Source organism: Pituophis catenifer, unplaced genomic scaffold, assembly GCF_029215685.1.
Source record: "Pituophis catenifer annectens isolate HBS135680 unplaced genomic scaffold, rPitCat1.0.hap2 SCAF_4, whole genome shotgun sequence".
Classification (NCBI taxonomy): Eukaryota; Metazoa; Chordata; class Lepidosauria; order Squamata; family Colubridae; genus Pituophis; species Pituophis catenifer.
Genome location: NW_027256884.1, coordinates 49,071,228 through 49,097,090, shown reverse-complemented (window position 1 = coordinate 49,097,090; position 25,863 = coordinate 49,071,228). Strand labels below are relative to the sequence as shown.

The 25,863-nt window shown below is 42.6% G+C and overlaps 1 protein-coding gene across 1 annotated transcript in view; it reads right to left on the bottom strand.

The window, feature by feature from the left end:
- Nucleotides 1–450: 450 nt before the first annotated feature.
- Nucleotides 451–25,863, bottom strand: part of GRPR (gastrin releasing peptide receptor) — an 81,161-nt gene continuing 55,748 nt past the window's right edge. Inside the window, exons 2-3 of the mRNA XM_070943413.1 lie at nucleotides 1,779–2,130; nucleotides 451–855 (exon numbers count right to left, since the gene is read on the bottom strand). Of these exons, the coding sequence (XP_070799514.1) occupies nucleotides 451–855; nucleotides 1,779–2,130 (757 nt within the window). The remainder of the gene's footprint in view (nucleotides 856–1,778; nucleotides 2,131–25,863) is intronic.

Here is a 25,863-nt window from a genome sequence, read left to right as displayed (position 1 = left end):
GCCCCTTGAAGTTGTATGGACTTCAGCCTCCAGAATTCCCCAGCCAGTCATGCTGGCTGGGGAATTCTGGGATTTGAAGTCCACATATCTTCAAAGGGCCAAAATTGGGAAACACTATGCTAGACCACCCTTTATCTAACATCTAACCAAATATTTTTTTATTCCAAATCTCAGAATTCCTGGCTTGTGCTGCAGTCCTTTCACATCTACAAAGGATCAGACACCATGTGAATGAAAATGGACCAGCATGTTATAATATGAAATCATAAAAACAAAATGCAGGTATGGACAGCCCTTTAAATCTGCATTATTATTTTTTCTTGCACACTGCCTAATTCATGGTCTGGCCACAGACCCATTTCTTTATGTACATACTGGTATGTACATTTGTTGCTGACTACATACAAATAGGCAGCAATAGTTAGTAAGCTCTGGCAGTAAGTATTAATTTCATGCATACTGTACATTTTCTTCATGACAGTTGTGGTTGCCATTAATAAAACTGAAGGTGATCATGGATTGCTGGTTGGTGCTCTTGAAAGATGTCATCCGGGTGGTGCTTCTGGCTGTACTCTGGGATCGAATGAGAAGACGGGTTTTATAACAAGATAACTGGTGATTAAATTGTTTCCGAAAACTTTTGCTGAGCAAGTACAAGGCAAAAGGGTTTATGCAAGAGTTAATAAATGCCAATATTCGAGCACAAAGAGAAGTGATAAAGTGCAGGACAGATGTATCCACTTCTGAATAATGGTATGACCGATATAAGTAGATGATATGGTTAGGGAGCCAACAGAAAGCAAAGATACAGACAAAAACTAGCACTGTCTTGGCGAGGCGTTTCCGAGATTCCATCTGAAAAAAAAAAAAGAGATATTAGCTCAACAATGCCAAAGATAAGATGAAATCCTATGTTTAGTTTTAGTTATCTAGACAGTAATACATGGATGATCACTCTGACTTCCAGTTCTCTTGGGTTAGTCTTTATTTATTTTCTTAAAGAATTGCTTTTCTTTTGAAATTGGTCATTCTAAATATCACTCATGCTCTGCATCCCTAATTACAGCCATTTGAAGTCCCATCCAAATACTGATGTTTTATAGGAATATGACTTTTATCTCCTTTGTATTTTAGGACCAGATTGTAATGTAATTATGTAGGCAGAGGCCTACATAATCTGACCCAGGCTACCTTTTGAAATTAGTGCTCCATGTTTATATTTGCTACTTGATACTCAGCATGTTTTCTGCATTAAATCTCATATGCTACAAGACCAGATTTTGACCCTCATATCAGTCACTTATTGGCTGCTATTATACAGTATACAAGCTTTACTGCAAGGGGCAGGGTAAGTATAGTTCAGCATATTTAGTGATGGCAGTCTTTGTCTTACCCTGATACAAACTAGACATTACCAAATCATAATATTATTAAGTATTTTTTCCATCTATGTTTAGAGGTTCTTGTGTGGTGGCATTTTACCTAGTCAGTACGCTCCAGCTTCTGCCAACCTAGCAGTTCAAAAGCATGTAAAAATGCAAGTAGAAAAATAGGGATCACCTTGGTGGGAAGGTAACAGCGTTCCGTGTGCCTTCGGCGTTTAGTCATGCCAACCACATGACCACAGAATTGTCATCAGGCAGCGCTGGCTCTTCAGCTTAGAAATGGAGATAAGCACCGCCCCCTAGAGTCGGGAACAACTAGAACTTATGTGCGAGGGAAACCTTTACCTTTACCTTTATGTATGTATATGTCCTTTTAAACCAAACATAACATACCTGCTTTCTAACCTGAATAGTTCCTTCCATTGGTAGATTGTAAGCACTCCGGATCAGATTTTTTGCAATGAAATAATAATATACTGAAATAACAGACAGCGGGATTACGTAAAAGATAAGAAAGGAAGCCATGGATTGAATTTTTGGATGCAGTTCATTGGTAAGTGGGTAAGGTGTGCAACTAATAAATGTTTTATTAGTGCCCTTGTCATAGAAACGACGCAAGTCTGAAAACACAACCTCTGGAATGGCCAGCAGCATGGAGAAAATCCAAATTGTAGCAGCTTTCAAACAAATCTTCAGCAGGGCATGTGAAGCTTGGATGTCCATTGGTCTCACTATGGCTTTATACCTAAAGACAAGAGAAAGAGTTCTGTTATTGACCAAATCAGACGATTTTTACTAGGACAGAATCATATTGAGTAGTGCTTTTTTTGTAAAATGTATACAATTTACGGGGGGAGAGGGGGAGATGGTTCCTTAAATACTAAAGCAGGATTGCACCTTCTGTTTTATTTCTCCACCCTAGGCACTGAATCTACAGTATATTGAATTGTAATATCTCTTTTGCTGAACATGAATGAATAGTTGTTCATTTATAAAGACACTAAATCTCCAATGGAAACTCTGTAGAAATCAAACTAGAGATGATGACAGGATTCAACAATTAAATAAAAATCACAGGAAACTCTTGAGCTGCAAGTATAAACAGGGAGAGTTATTCCTTTTCTTTGCCATAATCAATCTTAATTGAAAGGAAAGAATCTACCTTGTCAGTGCCACATTTTTTTCCATCTGCATATAATAGTTTAGATGGTGTCTATTTCCAAACTACAGAAATAAATGTTTATTCTTGTCTTTGATTTCTCATAGCTGATATTACATATTGCTAAGTGTGCATATTTATTCTATGTATGGTTAGTTTTGGAGCTGCGTTTAACATCAACATATGCCAGCTAATGCTTACCTTTTTGTTTCTCACCCAGTTTCCTTCCATGTTTCTTTGAATTACAGTACCACAGATTGCATAATAATTGTTGTTTCTTCAATGATGTAAAATTACTTAATTTTGCTAATTAGATAAATAAATGGGAAGCTTTCTTAGGGAATTGGTTCCAGTTATGACACCAGTTAATCAAAACTTCACCTGGACATTTTGTGAAAAAGGTAAGCTTCATTGACAAATGAAGCAATTTGTTCTTTTTAACAAAATTTTCCAGTATTTATCTATCAATTCAGATCGATGCAAAAAGATTTGCTTTGGGAAATACAGGGAATTTCAGGTAAATTATCATGGTTGAATTGCACTTATTTCATTATGACATAGCCAAAGGTTGGATATAATATTGTCCAACAAACTGTAGTTTCCTGGTCTTCCACACTTCAATTAAATTCCAGTGGAAGACCTGGGGCTTTTTAATATTTCAACAGTACAGTTACTGCCAAAAGGGAAATCCACTATCCAAGTTTTCCGCTCACAAATTTGGTACAGAAAAAGATTATTTTTGGTGTTCAGAATTAATTTCTGAATTAATTAATTAATAAGAACTACAGGAGATAGCCTGAGACCAAACAGAAAGAAGTCTATTTGTTATTTTTGCTCTTAATGCTACTGTCATACTTTTGGTAGATCTGTGTATTGAATGGCTATGATAAATATTTTCATCAGAAGTTAGAATTTATTTTTTTCTTCACAAACTGATAAAACTCTACATGGCTATCATGCTCACAACTGTTTATCAAAGATGTTGATGTTTTGAGACCAAACCGAAAGAAGCCTATTTCTCTATTTTGTTCATAATGCTATTGTCATATTTTTGGTAGATCTATGTATCTAATGGTTATAACTACTTTCATCATTTGAGGCTGGAATCTATTATCCTTCTTGATAAAACACTACATAGCTATTATGCTCACAGTTGTTAATCAATGACATACAGTGCTTCAAAATGTAGTTTTCAAGCAATGTGACCACAAACACCTGGTGCTGTTAAATCAGTTCACTAGGCAAACAATATGTCATAACAGAATTTGCCATGCACTATATAAAAATGCATTGCTACAGGATTCAGGGTAGCTAATGTATGTTAAAATGAATCTATGATGTTGGAACAAGTCTGTGTCAAGCACATCTTGGTCAATGTCAAACCACAGACTGATTTATGTTTGTTCTAGATGACCATTCTTTGATAAGAAAAAGCAATATTCTAAAAGCAATATTTTTAAAATGAATGTCAATGGAAAGTTAATCAATCCTACTGAAGCCAATAGCATATGAAAGGCTTATCTGTGGCTTGATATTGCTCACTTTGATTATTCCAGAATTTTTGTAAAGAAAATCATGAAGCAACTCGGCTAGAGATATTTTTAGAAGACATACAATGAAAATAATTTAAAAATATTTAAAATACAGATAGTCCTCGATTTACGACCACAACTGAGCCCAAAATTTCTGTTGCTAAGACATTTGTTAAATGAGTTTTGCCCCATTTTATGACTTTTCTTGCCACAGTTGTTAAGAGAATCTGGCTTCCCCATTGACTTTGCATGACAGAAGATCGCAGAAGGGAATCACATGACCCTGGGACACTGCAACTGTCATATATATGAGTCAGTTGCCAAGCATCTTAATTTTGATCATATGAACTATAGGAATGCTCCAACCATCATAACTATGAAAAATGTTCTTAAGTCACTTTTTTCAGTGCTGTTGTAACTGTGAGGACAATTAACCAGTGGAACAGCTTGCCTTCAGAAGTTGTGGACACTTCCTCACTGGAGGTTTTTAAGAAGAGACTGGACAGTCACTTGTCTGAAATGATATAGGGCCTCCTGCTTGAGCAGAGGGTTGGACTAGAAGACCTTGAAGGTCCCTTCCAGCTCTATTCTGATTGATTGAAAAACTATGGTTATTATTTATATGTATATATTAAATAGCAACCTCTGGAGTAAGAGTAATCTTGTAATTTGAAGATTGGGGGAACATGGGTACAAACTGAAAGTTATGAGATGTATATGCAGATATCTATTTATGCAGTTCTTTAAAAATAATTAAAAAATAAGATGCCAATATTCTTGGAAAGCAGGAATCCTGAATTAAAAATCTCTTCCTCTACCCCCATCAAAGGCTGAACCTCAACTAGGCTTTTTTTACTTTGTATCAGCTCATGGCTTCATTTCTTTTTTAGGAGCAGCCTTATTCTTGCCTCTCTTTCTTCTTCATGTTGGTTTAAAAATGTGAAGAAGAAACAGAGGCAAGGATAATGTAGCAACTGGATGATCTACTACTAAATGAAAATAATAAGCTTTTATATCCATAGCAATGACACAATATATTTATAGCAGGATATCTGTATCTGCATACCTCAGGATTTATAATAACCTGCTTTCTAATGAATCTTAGATCTATGCCTGAGTGATGTCAATGGGTAGATTGAAAATGGTGAAAGAAAAGCAACTTGTTGAACCCCTCATGAACTCTCACCTACAAGATAAGCTATGTTAGTATTAATTCAGGGGTGGAAACTATGGTCCCCTTTATGACCTGTGGACTTCAACTCCAGCCATGCTGGTTCAGGAATTCTGGGAGTTGAAGCCCACAGGTCATAAAGGGTCCATATTTTCCCACTCCTGGTTTTATATGAACATTCCAGATTACTTTAGAAAAGATCAAATTATTTTCCTAAAATAAATAGAAATGTCAGCTGTGGCAAAATTTTCATTTACTTAGTCTAATATGGTCTAAATGAGAGGTGGGATTTTTCATCTGCAGGATTTTCCTGACTTTAGCTATGCAGTTATAGTACTCTCATTCTCTCAAATACACAATCTTACATGCACAAACACACACATATATATACTCAAATAAAGATGATAGAATTGTGTTTCATCACATGTAATTGCTATTGTCACATCTAAATTAGTCTTAGGAGAGCAAGCTTTGCAACTAGTTGTAATCCTACCCCATCTACTACTTTGATTTCTTCTGATTGGTAGCATCTTTTCAGGCTTTCAGGCATTTTTTTATTCAGGGATTGAATGTGGTATCTTCAGCTTGTAAGCACCAGCTAAACTACTGATCCATAGTCTGTTCACACCAGTCCCATAAGCCAATTGCACACCTGGTATTTTGTGTTGCTACAGCAACCATCAGTCCAGAAAACAACATAATTTGTATATATTAATGAATGAACAGCACTGAGTATCAAGTTTAGCAGTAACAGAGAAGATTTGTTTTTAAATTCTCTTCCTAGATCAGCAAACTGTCAGAAATATATATTAAATGTAACTGTTTTAATGTTTGAAGTTCATATTACATTTTTCCAATTGTTTCATACTGTATCAAATGATTAATATAATTACATTTCTGTAACTTTCTTCACTTCTGTTACTGTTCTTTAATCAACTTTATCAAATGTTTTCTCTCTATGTAACTGATATTGCAAATAAAGCAGAAATAATTATTTAAAAAAAAATCAAAAGAATGATAAACTACCGTATTTTTCGGAGTATAAGACACACCTTTTTCGCCCAAAAAAGAGGGTGAAAATTTGGGTGTGTCTTATACTCTGAATGTAGCCCTGCCCAGCCTCGTAAATGAAGATTTCAGAGGCTGAAAGAAGCCACTGAAAGAAGCTTCAGAAAAAAGCCTCTGAAAGGCTTTTATCTAAAATAATATGGCAAGCAACAAAAGAAGAATCAGTAAAGGTTCTAACCATACTATGTTAACAAATCTGGAGAATGACACAATAACCAACAGATCGGAAGAGGTTAATCTACATACCAATACCAAAGAAAGGAGATTGAACAGAGTACAGATAGTTCTTCACAGTGGTGGGTTGCCCCCGATTCGGACCAGTTCACAAGAACCAGTAGTAAAACCGGCCAGAAGCCCCGCCCACTGCCCCGGATGTCATCACCAGCGATCTGCGCATCCCGTTGCAAACCGGTGGTAAAGGTAAGTAGAACCCACCCTTGGTCCTTCAGAAGAAAAGCCTCTGAAAGAAGTTTCAGAAAAAAAGCCTCCAAACAGAGCTTCAGAAAAAAAGCCTTTTTTTTCTGAAGCTCCTTTCCGGAGGCTTTCAGAAGCAGAAAAAAAAGTTTTTTTTCTGAAATGGAGTTTCAGAAGTTTCAGAGGCAGAAAAAAAAAGCAAGGCACAGAGCTCACAACCAACGAACCTGTTGCTAAAATTCACCTCTGGAAACAGCTGATTGGGAGTATTCCGGGAGGCCGATCCACTCACCAATCAGCTTTTCTTCTTATTTTCCTCCCCAAAAACTAAGGTCGACTTATACTCTGAAAAATACGGTATTAGTACTACCTATTATAGAACTATTCATGTAGTCTAAAAAAATGAATACAACTTGAAGGGTATCTTATTTTTTAACAAGCCAGTGGGATTTATTTTCAAAATATGCCTAGTCTTACAAACATTTTGAAGATCATCAAATGGTGATACATATTTGTTGAGGATGGGGGTCCAATAGCACCCAGTCTTTAGTGCCTCTCAATCAATGGTGAAATCTAAAATTTGTTACTATCAGTTCTGGGGGCATGGCTTAATGTGACTGGGTGGGTGTGGCCATTGTTTTTTTACTTTTAAAACCATTTTTTACATGTAAAACCATGTAAAAAATGCTTTCAAAAGGCTCTAACGATCCCAGCTGAGTTGCCTGATCATCAGAAGGTTTTTAAAAAACCCTCTGCTGATCAGGCAACTCAGCTGGGATCTCCAGAGCTTGGATCATCAGAGCCATTTAAAAGAAAAAACCTTTTTCTTTTAAATGGCTCTGACGATCCCAGCTGAGTTGCCTGATTGGCAGGCAACTCAGCTGGGATCGTCAGAGCTTGGATCGTCAGAGCTTGGATCGTCAGAGGCATTTAAAAGAAAAAAAGCCTCTGATGATTGCCTGGCTCAGCTGGGCATGGGGGACGGGGGCAGGGATTTTTGCTACCAGTTCTCTGAACTGCCCGCCACCATCGCTACCTACTCATCCGAGCCGGTCTGAACCGGGAGCATTTCACCCCTGCTCTCAATCCAGTAATGGTTGAATTTTTAATGTATCAATGGGCTGTAAATGAACAGTTAAGTATCTATACCCTGTCTTCTCTTTGTCATTCATTTTGCCAACTTCATCTAAGAGATAATCCCAGGTTATTTACCGCCGCCTTCCTTCTAGGCATGCATATGTCTTGACTCTTCTCCTGGTAGGATGGATTTAATAAGGTATTAGGCTTTGTCTGAAATATATTTCTTAGAAATAAATAAATCTCTCTGTAATAAAGCTTGATTCATTAAACAATGCTGAGATTAGATTTCTGCTTTCAGGGGTGCTCATGTGTGCACACAAAATGCTTCAACCTCTAGTAATACTTTAGCTCTTTTTCTCTTTTCCCCCTTGACACAATATGTAGACATTGTCAACACTACATGAATTTTATTTATTTGAAAGCATTAGGGTTTTTTTATTTTTGAGTTATGAATCTCACATGATCCATACATTTTACAATACCTCTAAGAATAATGAGATATGAGTTAAACAGATAAATATGAGACACCCTGTATTTTTCCCATGGAACAACAACTGATGGAGCAGATTTTTTAACAAACATAATGCAGATTCAACTAAAAGGATATCACTCTCTCTGGGTCCCAACTGATTTACAAACTTACAAAAATTATGTTTATCCCTATACCTATAGAGATTTATCCAGTGGTGGGATTCAGCTGGTTCAGGCCAGTTTGGACAAACAGGTAGTTAAATTGCTGGCTGCCCCTGCCCCTCCCCACCCTGCCCATTCCAGGAGTTCCCACAGGCCCCATTTTAGCTCCCAGGTAACTGCAGGGAGGTCTACTAGGCCCAAAATGGAGTGCGGGGTGTGTGTGTGCAGTGCACCCCCTATGGCCTGTTTTTGCTCCCAAGAGGCTTCAGGGAGGCCTCCTAGGCCCAAAATGGGGCACAGGGTGCAGCACAGCCCCCCCGTTGTCGCTCCCAGGGGGGTGCAGGAGGCCAAGTGCTGCTTGTCACACCCCCTGGCCATGGCCACCATGGCCACGCCCATCCAGCCGGTCATTAGGGCAGAGAACTGGTTGTTAAATTATTTGAATCCCACCAGTGGATCTATCCACACAGTATGTTTTGTTTTAAAAGAAGAAAACAAAGAAATTGACTCCATATTTTCTTTAGGGTAAAATGGTAAGCACATAAGGACTCCATCATGGTATATTTTTCTCAGCAAAAATAATAATAATAATGAAGCAACACATGCTTAAGAAATTTAAATACAAAACAAGCATATATTTTAGAAAGCCAGATGAAAGAAAATTCAGTACAAATTGTTTTTATCTGACAAAGTTGTAGAGAAAATACTTAATAAATTTGTAGGTTGCAAAACAAAGACTTCATAGTTTGCTAAAGATTTGTAAAATGTGATAGACTTAAATAATAATTGGACATGTATGACAAGGAACAGATTAAGGTGCTGCTAGGTCAGAATAATCAGTGTGCTTCAAAAAACTCATTCGACAAGACCTCTGACCTTTTAACCTAATGACTAATCCAACCATTGATCAAGCCTCATGAGCTAATAAATTAGCACTTTTCTCCAACAAATTATTTTAAAAAGTCTCCCTAAACTAAAATTCTTAGCAAATGAATTTTCTCTTGTTCTGCACAATATTCCAATTTGCATCACTTGGAAATCACAGGACATTATCTCAATTAAAAAAACAAATTTTTAAAAGAAACTGTTACCATAGTTATACAAATATAATATTTTTCAAAAGCAGGATTTCATTTGGGAGCAGAAGCAAACAAGAAATACCTTTGATAATGTTGTGTATTCAGATTAAACACACAAGGAAGCGGGCGCCCATTAACAGTTGTTTATTGTAGTAACGAGGGTATTAACAGAAACTGACAACCAAGCAAAGCACAACGAACCAACAATTCTCCTCAGAGCGAGGCTTATATAGCAAGCTGTCAAATTGTGTAGCCAATCCGACAGCTGGTGGCTCCCGCTACTTTTGTTGCTAGCGGCTGCTCCAATCAACATTCAAACGCTAGTTTAGGCATAGGACTCAACACTCCTTCCCACCCGGACCGTGCATGCATAATCAGCCAAGTACGCCGGCCGGCGTCGGCTCCGCCCCGAGCGGCGAAGGACCGGTTCCGATGAAGGTGTGTCTGCCACGTCAGATTCTGGGACCAACGGCGAAGGCAGACTGACAGGTGGTGGAAGCTCCGGACCAATGGCTTCGCCGGGTGATGGTGGTAAGGCAGCAAGCGGTTCTGCACGGTCTAGGCAGTCGGGGCCCGTAAGCAGTGGTTGCAACCCTTGCGCAGTAACCGAGGGGCAAGGGGGTGCCTCAGGGGCCAACATGGGGTTGTTTGCATCAGCAGCACGTCGCCTTAATTGGTTAATGTGGCGCCTCCACACTCTCCCATCAGTGAGCTGAACCCTATAAGAGTAGGGGCCTGTTAATTGTATTATTCTGCCGGGCATCCACCTTTCCCCCTGATTAACATTGAACGCATAGACCAGATCCCCTACAGCAAATGATCTAGCGGGCAGCTGGACGTTAGGCCGTCCAGCCTGAGCATAGCTGGGGTGAAGGTGGTCCAAAGTGATTCGGAGCCGCCGGCCCATCAATAGCTCAGCAGGGCTGAGCCTTGACGTGGGAGTAGGGGTAGAGTGTTGCGCCAGGAGATACTGAAAGACCCTATGATGCCAATCGGACCCCCTTAGGCGGTATAAGGCTTCCTTTGCTGACCGCACGGCCCTCTCCGCCAATCCGTTTGCAGCCGGGTGTGAAGGGGCAGTACGTGCGTGCCGAATGCCTAGCCTGGCCAGAAATAATTGGAAAGGGGCTGATGTAAATTGAGGGCCGTTGTCCGTGACGACGGTGTCCGGAAGGCCATGTGTCGCGAACAACCCTTCCAAAACTCTTGTAATAGCCTCAGTGGTGGTAACAGACATGAGGGACAGTTCCACCCACTTAGAGTAGGCATCTACCACAATAAGGAAGGAACGACCCAGGAATGGGCCAGCTAAATCAAGGTGTAACCTCGACCAAGGGGCCTTGGGCGAATCCCACTCTTGCACTGGGGCGGCGGGTGGGGCGGACCTAGACTGTTGGCAAATGGAACACCTTGCAACCCAGGTCTCAATATCTTTGTCAAGCCCAGGCCACCAGACATAACCTCTGCCCAAAGTTTTCATCCTCACCACTCCGGGGTGGGCATCATGAAGACTGGACAGGATATTCTTGTGCAGAATGGTGGGAATTACAACTCTGTGGCCCCAAAGGAGGCAACCTTCTTGCACAGACAGCTCATGTTGCCTGTGGAAGAAAGGCAAGAATTCTGTCCCTGGGTGGCCATCCGGCCAGCCCCGCCGGACCCAGTCCAGAACCCGAGACAGCACCGGATCGGACGCAGAACGTGTCCGCACCTCGCTAGCTGTCACCAGGGCAGGAAATTCATTGATCACAAGGACAGACCCCACGGGAGATGGATCCTGGACCGGAAAAGGGAGAGGACAGCGGCTGAGGGCATCTGCGTGCCCAATGGCCTTCCCTGGTTTGTATTGCAACCGGTATGAGTAAGCAGCTAAAAATTCTAACCACCGTGACATGCGCTGGGACAACACCAGTGGCGTTTGGCGGTCAGAAGCCAACAAACCCAATAAGGGTTTGTGGTCGGTCACTAGGGAGAAAGAGCGACCATATAAATAATCGTGGAATCTTTTGATTCCAGCCACCGCTGCCAGGGCCTCCCTATCAAGTTGACTATAATTTCTTTCCGCTGCAGAGAGCGTGCGGGAGTAATAAGCAATTGGGGCTTCAGCCCCATTAGGTAACAGGTGACTCAAAACCGCCCCCACCCCGTAGGGGGAAGCATCACAGGTCAATGAGACAGGTAGGGAAACATCATATTGAACTAGGACGGCATCAGAAGTGAGCACATCCTTGACTGCCTGAAAGGAGGCAGCCGCCTCCTTTGACCAGAACCATGGAGTTTTCTTATCAAGGAGTCTATGCAGGGGCTCTGCCAAGGAAGCCTTATGAGGCAAGAATACTGCATAAAAATTAAGGAGCCCCAGGAATGCTTGCAATTCAGCCCTCGAGGTTGGTGTAGGGGCATTCTTAATTGCTTCAACCTTGGAAGGCGCTGGCCTGATACCGGCCGCGTCGATAAGGAAGCCTAAGAATTCGACCTGAGGCACTCCTATGTGGCATTTTTCTGCTCTTAGTTTCAGCCCTGCCTCCTTAAAACGGGATAGTACAGCCCTTACTTTGACAACGAGGTCCGCCTGATCCGCAGCCGCGATCAGGACGTCGTCGAAGTAAGGGACCACCCCCTGCAACCCATGGAGTAAGCGCTCCATGAGACTTTGAAAAATTCCCGGGGCCACAGAGACCCCGAATTGGAGGCGTGTACACTTGAACGCCCCACGGTGTGTAACTATAGTCTGGGCCAGGGCTGTGTCCTCATCGACGGGAAGCTGCTGATAGGCTTGAGCCAGGTCCAGCTTCGCGAAGATTTTGCCCTGGCCCAACGAGTGCAGCAAATGCTGCACTACAGGGACGGGGTAATGATTAGCCTGGAGGGCCCTATTCAGGGTCGCCTTATAATCGGCACAGATCCTAATGGATCCGTCCGGCTTTAGGGGAATGACTATGGGTGTCTCCCACTTGGAATACTCCACAGGCTGCAGAACCCCTTGAGCAATTAATTTATCCAGCTCTAGATCTACCCGGGCTCTCAGTGCGAGAGGCACTCTGCGAGGCTTAAGCCGGATCGGGGCCACCTGAGGATCGAGTGAGAATGAGATTGGCACCCCTGTGTATTTACCCAATTGGCCATTAAACACCTCAGCAAACTCTCGGGTCAGCTCAGCGGAGACATCCATCCCGATAGCATGGATACCAGACACCCCCAATTGCAGCGCAGCGAACCAGTCAAGGCCCAGCAGGGTCGGCAGACTGTCCCGAACGACGATCAGCGGAAGATGACCTGCAAAGGAACCATAAATAACAGAAAACGACCCAGTGCCCAGGGTAGGAATAGCCCGACCCTGATAATCTTTGAGTTTGACTTGGCACGGTTGAAGGCGTTGTTTAGCGAAAGTCGGGATCAGCTTCTTGAGGGTGGACCATGCAATCAGCGATCGGGAAGAGCCAGTGTCCACCTCCATCCGGCAAGGCGCTGATTCCAGGAGGACCTCGATGTGAATCTTGGATGCAGAGCGCTGTGCAGACGCTTGACTCACTCCCACAGCGTCAACCTCGGAATCTGGGAATGGCTGAACAGCATTCTCTCGATGGACAGCTCGCTTCGTTCTCCGCTGTTTGGGGGTGGGCTCCCCTGAGTTATCTGGACTGGGGAAAACGGCTCGGCAGACCCTGGACAAATGGCCCCTCTTGCCACAACGCCGGCAGACTGCCGTCTTGAACCTGCAATCCGCGCGTCGATGCTGACCGCCACAGCCCAAACAGTTGCCCTGGGATGGTTTAGAAGGGGTGAAATCCTTGCTTTTCCGCGCTGTCTTGAGGCGGCTCACTTCTTCTTCCACTTCTTCGTCCCCTTCCTCATCAGAATCCTCATGGTGTACTGAATGGGGATTTGCAGGTGGGGAAACCCCCGATGGCTGCGCACGCTGTATCTCCGCTGAGGAGTGAGCAGACATTTCTGCAGCCCGGGCCTCATCGAGGGCAATTGGAAGTGTCAGATCTGAACGTGCTAACAAACGCCGCTGAAGTTTAAGATCCCTCACGCCACACACCAGCTGGTCTAAAAGCATTTCATCCAGCTCTCGAAATTCGCAGTGCAGGGCAGCAGTTCGCAATGAGGCCATATATTCGCTCACGGATTCACCGGCCCTTTGGGATCGCTGGTGAAAAGCATGGCGCCGGGCGATTTTGGAGGGCGTGGGGGAGTAGTGGTTCTTCAACTTGGCCAGCAGGGTCTCCCACGGAATTGAGAAAACGGGTTGTGGTGCGGCCAAGGCTCTGGCGGTTACAAAAATTTCCCGGCCACATGAGCTCAAGAAATAGCCTCTCTTTCGAGTGCTCGATAAATCTGCCAGGTCATTGGCCTGGAGAAAGCACTCAAAACGCTCCACGTATTCATCCCAGGTCTCAGAGGCCGGTTCGAATTGTGAGAATGGGGGAAGCGCGAAAGCCATCGTACTCACAGAATGGCTCTATGGACGCTCTTCTTCTTCTCAGGTTTCCAACTACTTCGACTCGTTACAAAATGAGAGTTGAATGGGCCGCCTCACAGACATCCCACCTTCGTCGCCAATTGTTGTGTATTCAGATTAAACACACAAGGAAGCGGGCGCCCATTAACAGTTGTTTATTGTAGTAACGAGGGTATTAACAGAAACTGACAACCAAGCAAAGCACAACGAACCAACAATTCTCCTCAGAGCGAGGCTTATATAGCAAGCTGTCAAATTGTGTAGCCAATCCGACAGCTGGTGGCTCCCGCTACTTTTGTTGCTAGCGGCTGCTCCAATCAACATTCAAACGCTAGTTTAGGCATAGGACTCAACAGATAATTTGAAATTTTTATTCATGAGATGGGAGTTGGGAGGGGGAAAATTGTAATTAAAGAAGCCCCAATTCTACCCTAAATTAAGAAATTACATTGTTGTAAAAAGGGAAATTACAGCAATGAAAATAACTATGATATTCTGCCATTGGAAGTTTCATAGTGCCAGATGTCCTTTTCCAAGTTACCTGAGAAGTAGTTAAAAGGGACCAGGTATACTGATATAAACATGACATTTCATATATTTTCAAGAACCGTAATACTTGCATTACTCAAGACAAATGCCTTCTTGAAAGATGCTTCTAATCAAAATATCACTGTACATGAGCACTATTTGTAACTGGGAATCAGTTCTTATTTATGATTGTTACAGGGCACTTTCCACCCTCTGCTTAGGAGCAGTGATGACCTTAAGAAGATAGAAAGTAGGGACTGAGCAGATGAACCAAGTCAATCATAGCACTGGGTATGGTGTGTTACAAAGTTCAAAAGGAAGAGCGACTCTAATTTCTTTACTGTTGAAAGTTAATCCTATAAGGCAGAAGCTATCTACCATTTTGATATCTTCATTGTCAGTTCTAAGGCTTGTTAATCTACCTACTGTCATTGGTTTGATTTTCTTTATATTTAATTTTAGTCCGATTTTTAAAATTGTGCTCTTTCATTTTACTGCTAGGGTTGCAACTCTTTTTCATTTTTGGCTATCAGAGTAGTGTCATCAGCATAGCACAGGTTATTGATGTTTCTCCCTCCAGTTTTAAAACTGCTCTCAACTTCTTCCAATTCTACTTTTCTTAATATATATTCAGCATATTGGTTGAATAAATAAGAGAAGAATATGCAGGTTTGTGGCACTCCTTTGTCAACTTGGAGCCAAATGTTTTGCCATATTCTATTGACACTGTGGTTTCCTCACCTATGTATACGTTTCTCACCTATGTATACGTTTCTCATGAGAACATTGAGTTACTCCAGGTTTCCCATTTTTCTGAGTATTTTCCACTTCTGGACAACAAAAGGCCTTTGAAAAATGATGATGGAGTTGGAAAAGCCAAGAGGAGCAGCAAGGATGTAGCAAAATAGAAAACAGAAAAGTAAATGACACATTCTTGAGGATAAAGCATCTCTTTCCAATTCTATTATTCTATGAGATTTGAAGACAAGTCAAAGATCTTATGCTGGAAAACCATATTCAGACATAAGGAGTGGTACTATTGATCAGAGCGAAGAGACAGAGACTGTTGAATAGCTATAAAAGGGGGGGGGGAATATAAAAATATAAGAGGGGGGAAATGACATTGCCATAGATGTGTACTATGTATACTATGGGCCACCCAACCAAACAGACAAAATAGATGAACTTTTTCCTACTCAGGTAACTAAGGTATGTAGGAAGCAAATCACAATAGTAATGGGGGACTTTAACTACCCCAAGTCTCAAGTGGGAGACAAACTCTGCACCAAGTGGAAGATCAAACATGATCCTGACAAACTTAGCAAACAACTTTGTTTCCCAAAGGTAGAGAAGGGAACTAGGGAATCAACCATATTGGACTTAATTCTCACTAACAGAGAGAATGATAGAAGGTGTTGAAGCTACAGGAACCTTGTGGGCCTTGTTGTGGGGGGGGGGTTGATCATGCAATATTGATGTTAGATATTGAATAGACAGGTGCAGGAACCAATCAGGAGCCCGTAGCTAGAGCAGGAAAATTAAGCACATGTCAGTGGCTGAAGCCGCGAACAGCTCTCATTTAAAAAGAGCTGCCGCGGCTCGCATCGCCATTGCTATTACTGGAGCTGAATAAACCTGTTGACTTTGCCGGACGTGTCCTGTGTCCTTTGTCTGAACCCACTATTCAACAATAACAATGAAGGTGGGATCTTCAGAAGAACAAAAGGCACTAGGCTGAACAGACACTCCACGTGGCAATCGATGGCCATCGAACTCAACAACTGGCCAGCGCAAGATATATTCTATAATTCCATCCACACCATTCAACCCATTGGGAGAAGACTGGGATTCCTACATGGAACGTTTCCACATGCTCCTGGAAGCCAACAACCTCTTGAGCCCTTCCGAACAAAGGAAAAGAGCACTATTCCTCACACAATGCGGAGCTGCCAGTTTTAAAATGGCAAAAGCCCTATCTTCTCCAGCGGAATTGAGAGCAATGACCTGGCCAGCACTACAAAGAATCCTGAGGGCACACTACACTCCCCAAGTATCGTCCCTTGTGAGATGACACAAATTCTACTGGAGAGACCAATGGGAAGGAAAATCCATCAGCGAGTTTGTCGGTGTGCAAAATAGCCACCACCTGCCAGTTTCTCCAACCTGGACAAAGCGATGAGAGACCGGTTGGTATTGGGACTGCGAGACCTTACCCTACAAAGCCAATTGCTTGTGAAACCAAGAATAACTTTCCAAGAAGCCATGGAAGAAGCGACGGCGACCAAAGCATCACAAAAGTCCGTAGCCACGATGAAAAAAATGAATAAACTAACGCAAGCAAATGAAGACACCACCGTCCACTATGAGGACGCTGAGACCGAATCCAAGGATGGAGATGAGGATGAAGTACATCATCTCCATTCGGAACAGAAAGGGAGACCCCAAGAAAAAGGAAAAAAGGACTTCTGGTGTGCTGAATGTGAGGGAAACCATCCCAGGACTGAGTGCAGATTCCAAGATGCCATCTGCTAGCGCTGCGATTGAAAAGAACACATCCCAAGAGCCTGCACAGCATTCCAACCAATTTCCCACAGATCCAGTCAATCCAGCTCTCCACAATGTTCAAAGAATTTCCAAATAAGCAGCAGGAGACAACCGTTCAGAAGAAATTGCCAAAATGAGGATAATGGTTCAGAGAGGGGAGACACACCAGACCATAATAGTTGGCCACTTGAGCACTGGAAAAGCAAAGAAGATGGCGGCAACCGTTTCCAAAGAAGATGGCGGTGACCGTTTCCTGGAGGTCAATTCAGATAGAATCCTGAGTTGACCTCCAAGATGGAGGTCTACTCAGGATCCTACCTTTCAATGGTCTCCTGGACAACCATCAAACAACTAGTACCCAGAATCACAGCCCACACACTCAAGCTGCAGAAACTGATGCTAAAGAACTACCAAGGAAACTGAATTCCAGTAATGGGAATCAGTTATTTCAATGTAGCTTTCAAAGATTTCAAAGGACAGCTACCCCTAACCATAGTAAACCAGGACAGACCTAGCCTACTGGGGCTAGAATGGTTTGAACCTCTGGGCTTGGCAGTGATGGGAATCAACCAAGTTGAAGACAACAACTGGGAAGAGGAACTACTAAGGGACTTCACAGATGTTTTCAATGGAAAACTAGGCAAGTACACAGGGACCGCCATCTCCTTTAACCTAGATCCCGAAGTTGCCCCTGTCCAGATAAAACCAAGGAGGGTCCCATTTGCTCTATGGCCCAGAATTGATGAGCAACTGGATAAACTCGTTGCCCAAGGGGTCTTAGAGCCGACGGACCATGCTAAGTGGGAGACACTGATAGTAACCCCTGTGAAGCCAGATGGGTCAGTGTGTTTGTGCGGTGACTATAAAAGTACACTGAATAAAGCCTTACAGCAGAGCACATATCCTATGCCAGTTGTGCAACACCTGTTGCATTCCCTGGGTCAGGGAAAAGAGTTCACAAAGCTTAACCTGGCCCAGGCATACCAACAGCTGCAATTCCTTCCACACTGAGGGCAAATACATTCTGTCCCCTGCCCAGCCCCCAGATTTTGCTGGTTACAGGACTGCCTCTTTGCCTCAGCCTGTGGAACAAGTGTCTCTTCGAATTGGAGAAGGCCATGCTGCATCTTTAGCCTCCAAGCTGAACGATTGGAGGTCAAGGTTTCCCAGTTGTTAATGTCCATTCCCAGGGCCTTTAGGTCCCTCTTGCAGATATCCTTATATCGCAGCTGTGGTCTCCCTCTGAGGAGCTTTCCCTGCACTAATTCTCCATACAGGAGATCTTTCAGAATCCGACCATCAGCCATTCTCAGGACATGCCCCAGCCAGTGTAGGCATCACTGTTTCAATAGTGTATACATGTTAGAAATTCCAGCACGTTCCAAGATTGCGCTATTTGGAACTTTATCCTGCCAGGTGATGTCAAGAATTCGTCAGAGACAGCACATATGAAAGGTGTTCAACTTTCTCTCCTGCCGTGCGTAGAGGGTCCAAGACTCACTGCAGTACAAGAGTGTGCTCAGGACGCAGGCTCTATAGACCCTAATAACAAGCAGATTTACCCATGAAGAGAGTTCTCCAGCTCTCCTCATGGGTAAATCTGCTTGTTTTAGGGGGGAAGGGGAGTGTCTGTTTGGGTGAGTGAATCATGTGACTGCAGGGAGGAAAGTCCTCCAGCTCTCCTCATGGGTAAATTTGCTTGTTTTTAGGGGGAAGAGGAGTGTCTGTTTGAGAGAGTGAATCATGTGACTGCAGGGAGGAAAGTTCTCCAGCTCTCGTCATGGTAGCCCTAGGACAGTGATGGCTAACCTTTTTGTCGTCACGTGCCAAAAGCAGGAGGAATGTGAGGGGAGGCTCATGCACCCGCATGCCCACACCCATAATTCAATTCCTCCCAGTGACCCACCCCCCTGCGCATGCGCGTGTGACCCCCCCTGCGCTCCCCCTGCTTTTGGCACATGACAGCAAAAAGGTTACCGGTGGGCCCGGTAGGCCCGGTTTTCACCTTCCCCAGGCTCCAGAGGCTTTCTTGGAGCCTGGGAGGTGAAAATGGCCTTCCCCACCCCTCCAGAGGCCAGAAACAGCCCATTTCCTGACTTCTGGTAGGCCCGGAAGGCCCGAAAACCACCTGGCTGGCGCACGCATGCGTGCTGGAAATGAGCTAGGGCAACATTCGTGTGCCCACAGATATGGCTCTGCATGCCACCTGTGGCACCCATGCCATAGGTTCACCATCACGGCCCTAGGAAATAGAAAAATGGGTAGTGACATTCACACCCTGCCAAGAATCTCGGCCAACACCACACGCAGCACCCACACATGATTGGGAAAGTCCTAGAATAGAATATAATTTTTTATTGGCCAAGTGTGATTGGACACACAAGGAATTTGTCTTGATGCATATGCTCTCAGTATACATAAAAGATACGTTCATCAAGAATCCTAAGGTACAACACTTAATGATAGTCATAGGGTACAAATAAGCAATCGGGAAACAATATCACTATAAATCGTAAGGATTCAAGTAACAAAATTACAGTAGTACAGTCATAAGTGGAAGGAGATGGGTGGTGGGAACGATGAGAAGATTAATAGTAGTGCAGACTTAATAAATAGTTTGACAGTGTTGAGGAAATTATTTGTTTAGCAGAGTGATGGCCAGTGGTCTTCCGGGTGCGTTTTGGTTACCACCTTTAGAGCGCTCCATGGCTTAAGACCAGGGTATTTACCACCTTTTGCCACCAGTAGCCTCTCACCGGCCAGTACACTCACATAGAGAGGGGCTCCTAGGGTGCCGTCAGCCAAACAGTGTCGACTGGTGGCCCCCAGGGGGAGAGCTTTCTTTGTGGGGGCACCTGCTATCTGGAATGAGCTCCCCCCGGAGATACGGAGGATCCCGGATTTATGCACCTTCCGGCGTGCCCTCAAGACCTATTTATTTCAACAGGCTGGCCTGGCCTAACTTCCCTTTTAATTGTAACTTTTAAAATTGGTTTTAAAACATTAGGGGTGTTTTAAATTGTTTTGGGCCAAATTATTTAATGGGTTTTTATATTGTCTTTAAATTTTGTAGTTTGTGTGTTTTATCTTTCTGGCTGTTCACTGCCCTGAGTCCTTCGGGAGTAGGGCGGTATATAAAATCTAATGAAATGAAAAGAAATGAAATGAAATGAAATGAAATGAAATGAAATTTGGGAAAAAATTGTTCTTGTGTCTAGTTGTTCTGGGGTGCAGTGCTCCAAAGCATCATTTTGAGGTTAAGAGTTGAAAGAGTTAATGTCCAGGATGTGAGGGGTCTGTAAATATTTTCACAGCCCTCTTTTTGACTCGTGCAGTATACAGGTCGTCAATGGAAGGTGGGTAGCAATTGTTTTTTCTGCAGTTCTAATTATCCTCTGAAGTCTGTGTCTGTCTTGTTGGGTTGCAGAGCCAAACCAGACAGTTATAGAGGTGCAAATGACAGACTCAATAATTCCTCTGTAGAATGTATCAGCAGCTCTGAGTTGGCGCAGAAAGAACATTCTTTGTTCTGCTTTTTTGATGACTTTTTTGATGTTAGCTGTCCATTTTAGATCTTGCTATATGGTAGAACCTAGAAATTTGAAAGTCTCTACTGTTGATACCGTATTGTCTAGTATTGTGAGAGGTGGAAGCATGGAAGGGTTTCTCCTAAAATCTACCACCATTTCTACAGTTTTGAATGTGTTCAGTTCCAGATTGTTCCGGTCATACCATGAGGCTAGTTGTTTAACCTCCCGTCTGTATGCGAATGAGAGCGATAACTGTTGTGTCATCTGTGAACTTCAGTAGTTTAATAGATGGATCTTTAGAGATGCAGTCATTGGTATCCAGAGAGAAGAGAAGTGGGGAAAGCACACAGCCTTGGTGGGCCCCTGTGCTAATTGTACAGGTATCTGATGCGATTCTATTTAGCTTCACCTGCTGCTTCCTGTTTGTTAGGAAGTTTATGATCCACTTGCAAGTGTGTTCAGGTACCTGTAGCTGGTTTAGCTTAGTTAGAAGTGTGTCAGGAATGATGGTGTTGAATGCTGAACTAAAGAGGACCATTGCATAGGTCTTTGGAGATTCAAGATGTTGTAGGATGTAGTGCAGAGTCATATTAACAGCATCATCTGTTGATCATTTTGTTCGGTATGCAAATTGCAGGGGTCTAACAGCAGATCGGTGATGATTTTCAAGTAAGACAGCACTAGCCTTTCAAAGGTTTTCATTTCATTTTCTACAGATGTTAGAGCAACTAGTCTGTAGTTGTTCAGTTCCTTATGGTGGGCTTCTTCGGCACTGGGATGATAATACAGCGTTTGAAGCAAGAAGGAAAATAGCACATCTCTAGCAATTTATTGAAGATACGGGTGAAGATGGGGGCCAATTGATCAGCACAGACAAGGAGTTATCTTGTCTGGACCTGGAGCTTTTCCTGGCTTTTGTCTGTGAAATAGGCCTTGCACTTCCTTTTCTGTGATCACTAGGGGTTGTAAACCCAATGGGACGGGGTCAATTGTAGAAGGCTTGGCTGTTGTTAGTGTGTCTAAGATGGGGGTTGTGGAGATAGGTAGCTGTAGTTTCCTTTCAAACTTGCAGTAAAACACGTTCAGGTCATCTGCCAGTTGTTGATTTCCTTCAGCCTGGGAAGGAGGTTTGCCATAGCCGGTGATATTTTTAAGAGTTTTCCACATGTTTGCTGGTTCATTTGTTGAGAACTGATTCCTTAGCTTTTCAGAGTTGCTTCTTTTTGCTGCTCTGATCTCCCTTGTTAATACATTTCTGGCCTGATTGTATAGCATTTTATCACCTTTTCTGTAGGCTTCCTCTTTGGAATGACGTAGCTGCTTAAGTTTAGCTGTGAATCAAGGTTTGTTGTTACTGTATATTCGCAAGTTCCTGGTGGGTACACATAGGTCTTCACAGAAGCTGACATATGATGTTACAGTCTCTGTGAGTTCATCTAAGTCTGCGTAGGTACTTTCAAAAACATTCCAATCAATGCAGTCAAGGCAGGCCTGTAGCTTTAACTTTGCCTCCTCCATCCAGATCTTCACTGATTTAATTGTTGGTTTTGTGGTTTTAAGTCTTTGCCTGTAAGCAGGTATGAAGTGAATCATGCAATGATCAGAGTGTCCCACAGCTGCTCATGGTAAGGACCGATAAGCATCTTTTAGTGTTGTGTAGCAATGGTCTAAAGTATTCTTGCCTCTAGTGGGACAATTGATATGCTGAAAGTATTTTGGTAGCTCTTTCCTTAAGTTTGCCTTGTATAGATCTCCCAAAATAAAGGCCAGTGAATCAGGGTATTTGGCTTCAATCTCCATAATTTGGTCAGCTAGAGTTCGTAATGCCTTGTTTACACAGGGTTGTGGTGGTATATAAACAGCAATTAGAAGAAATGAGGAAAATTCACAAGGTTTGCAGTTGATAATTAATGTCTCTAGGTTTTCGTCACAGAATTTATACATTATAGTTATATCCTGAGACCAGCTGTTGTTGATATATAAGCATAAGCCTCCTCCCTTCTTTTTACCAGATGTTCTGCAATTCTGTCTGATCGTTGAAACTGAAACCCTGGAATATGCAGGCTGCTATCTTCAATTGATTCATTTAACCAGGTTTCAGAGAAGCGCCATCTTGGATCCCTTCCAAGACACCATGGTCCTGCATACACATTGACTTTGCAGGACCCTGCCAGGGAAACACATTTTTAATCACAGTCGATGCATATTCTAAATGGTTAGAAGTAAACTTCATATCATCGACCACAACAGAAGCAGTCATCAGGGTTCTACAGAGACTATTTGCAACACATGGGTTGCCCGATTTAGTAGTCTCCGATAACAGGCCACAATTTACTGCCAATCAATTTGAAATGTTCCTAGCTAGCCAATGGATCAGACATGCACTATCTGTGCCAGGACATCTGTCCACTAATGGACAGGTGGAATGGATGGTGAGAACAACCAAAGAAACACTAGCTAGAATGTGCCCCTGGGAAATCCAAGCAAAAATAGATAAGCTACTAAGCATACAACACATAACTCCCAGTGCAACCACACACAGAAGTCCCACAGAGCTATTGATGGGGAGGAAGCTGAGATCTCAGTTAGACAGGCTACACCCCCAATATAACGGAGAAAACCCAGTAGATTCTACCATAGACCGTTCCAAGTGGGGGATAAGGTGTATGCGAAGAATTATAGCAGAAACCCCCTATGGGTTCCAGCGAAAATAACTCAAATCACGAGCCCATTATCATACAGAATAGAAACAGAGGACGGCCGAGGGTGAAAGAGATACATAGACCAACTCAGAGGCCGAATAGTTAGAAAGGAACATGGGACACAAGAGGAAGCCTCAGAGCAGGAGAGGAAACACCACACAGAAACCACAGAAATAGACCAGGCCCTACCCAATACACAGCCAAACATACAATAACAACACTCAAACCCGAATAGAGTCAGCAGGCACTTATCTGATGTCCAGCGATGAGTTCTTGACGTTGGAGACAGTCCACCAGTTCAGCAGGGGAACGAAGAAATAAATATCCAAAGAGATAGATCCATGCCAATAGCTGAGTTTGAAAGAATTCCAAGAGTACCCACAGGAGAGGCACAGAACCCAACCTCTCTCCATGAAGCTGAGTCAACTGAACTACGGAGGTCAAGTCGCACCTAAAGATGGCCCACTTACTTGCGTGATTACATTGCCTGAGAAGAGCCTGATTGGACAGTACCAGCCTAGAAGGGAGGGGTGTTAGATATTGAATAGATGGGCACAGGAACCAATCAGGAGTCCATAGCTAGAGAGGGAAAATTAAGCGTGCATCAGTGGCTGAAGCCGCGGACAGCTCCCATTTACAAAGAGCTGCCATGGCTCGCATTACTATTGCTGTTACTGGAGCTGAATAAACCTGTTGACTTTGCCGGACATGTCCTGTGTCCTTTGATTGAACCCACTATTCAACAATTGGAATTCAACATTATGCAAGTAACAAGCAATAGAACAAAGTCAAACAAGAGTCTTGGACTTTAAGAGAGCTAATTTCAATAAACTTAGAGAGAACTTGGGAAGGATTCCATGGATGAGAATCCTTAAGGGAAAAACAACTCAAGAATCTAGGATTAAAAAGAGGCTGTCTGGAATAACCTAGTTATGGAAAAAACACATCATAAAATATCTGTTATTGTTGATGTAGCTATTTGTTTGATTCTAATTTTTATCATCATTGATTGATCATTACCATAGCATCTATACTCATTAACTAGTAGTACCATACACTGCTTCATATTCAAAGGCCAAGGGAACATCTGTATTTATCTGTGTATTGCTTGTTAAACAGCACAAATGCTTTAAGATGCAGCTTTAAGGAGCTGCAAACACTCACTGAGTTCATTTTCCTGTCGAGTCTGAAGCTTTTTTCCTTTGAATCCTAGCTACCGCATATCCTTATTGATTATCTGTACTGACTTTTCCTAGAACAATCTCCACAATGCACTGTAGATATTTAACAATATGAACTGAGAACAAATGAGAAAATTTATAAAAGCCAGAAAAAATGGACATGAGAGAAAGATCATAAAGATGCAAAGAAAAGAAAAATGGTGGGGGCGGGGAATCACTGAGATTTTAAAAACAATTTGTATTCTATAGGAAAGCATCATATAAACCCCAACCGGATAAGGTCCAGGAAGAAATAAATTACTAACATTCAAACAAATGTTTACAATGAAAGCATTTAACCAAGACTCTTACTTAGTGAAGAATCTGCCAAACCTGCAGGAAGATCTGCCCTAATTTGCATGGGAAATCCTTCCTTCCTTCCTTCCTTCCTTCCTTCCTTCCTTCCTTCCTTCCTTCCTTCCTTCCTTCTATGGAAGTAATTAACTATACATTCTCCTGATATTACCAAGAGTACTATTGTCATTCAAAAATATAAACTATACTAATCTGAAGGGAGTCAACCCTTTAATGCTTATTAGTGCTTTTATAACTATTTGGTTTATTCTAGTTTGTGTAATCTCAGTTATGCTGATACAGTTCTACAAAGGAATTACTGAGTCTGTCATTTGCACCTTTATAACTGTCTGGTTTGACAAAGCAACCAAACAAGACAGACACAGATTTCAATGGACTGCAGAAAAAATAATTGCAACCCCCTGCCTTCCATTGAGTACCTATATAGTGCATGAGCCAGAAACAGGGCTGTAAAAATGTCTACAGACCAGGGGTGAAATCTATTTTTTTTTGCTACCGGTTCTGTGGGTGTGGCTTAATTAGTGGGCGGGGCTTGGTTGTAAGGTGACTGGGTGGGCGTGGCCAAGTCAATGTCACTTCTTTGCCCTTTTTTAACCTACAAAACACAACACAACACAACTAGCTCACCCACAATGTAAAAGCAGCTGTGCTAGATCCAAAATGGCCCCGCAACAAGCAGGAATCTCACACAGCCACAAAAAGCCCCAAAAAAACAACTTTCACACTTTACACAGACACAACACAGCACAACACAAGTGGCTCACCCACAATGTAAAAGCAGCTGTGCTAGACCCAAAATGGCCCCTGCAACAAGCAAGAACCTCACACAGCCACAAAAAGCCCAAAAAAACACCTTTCACACTTTACACACACAAAATTCCACATACAGCTTTGTGAGATTTTGTGTGTTTGTGTAGTTAGAGTGAAACACTACAGAAACACACAAAATCTCAGAAAGCTGCACAAATATTATTTTATTTTATTTTATTTTTATTTTTATTTTTATATAAAAGCAGCTAAATTTAAAACTTCCTAAAC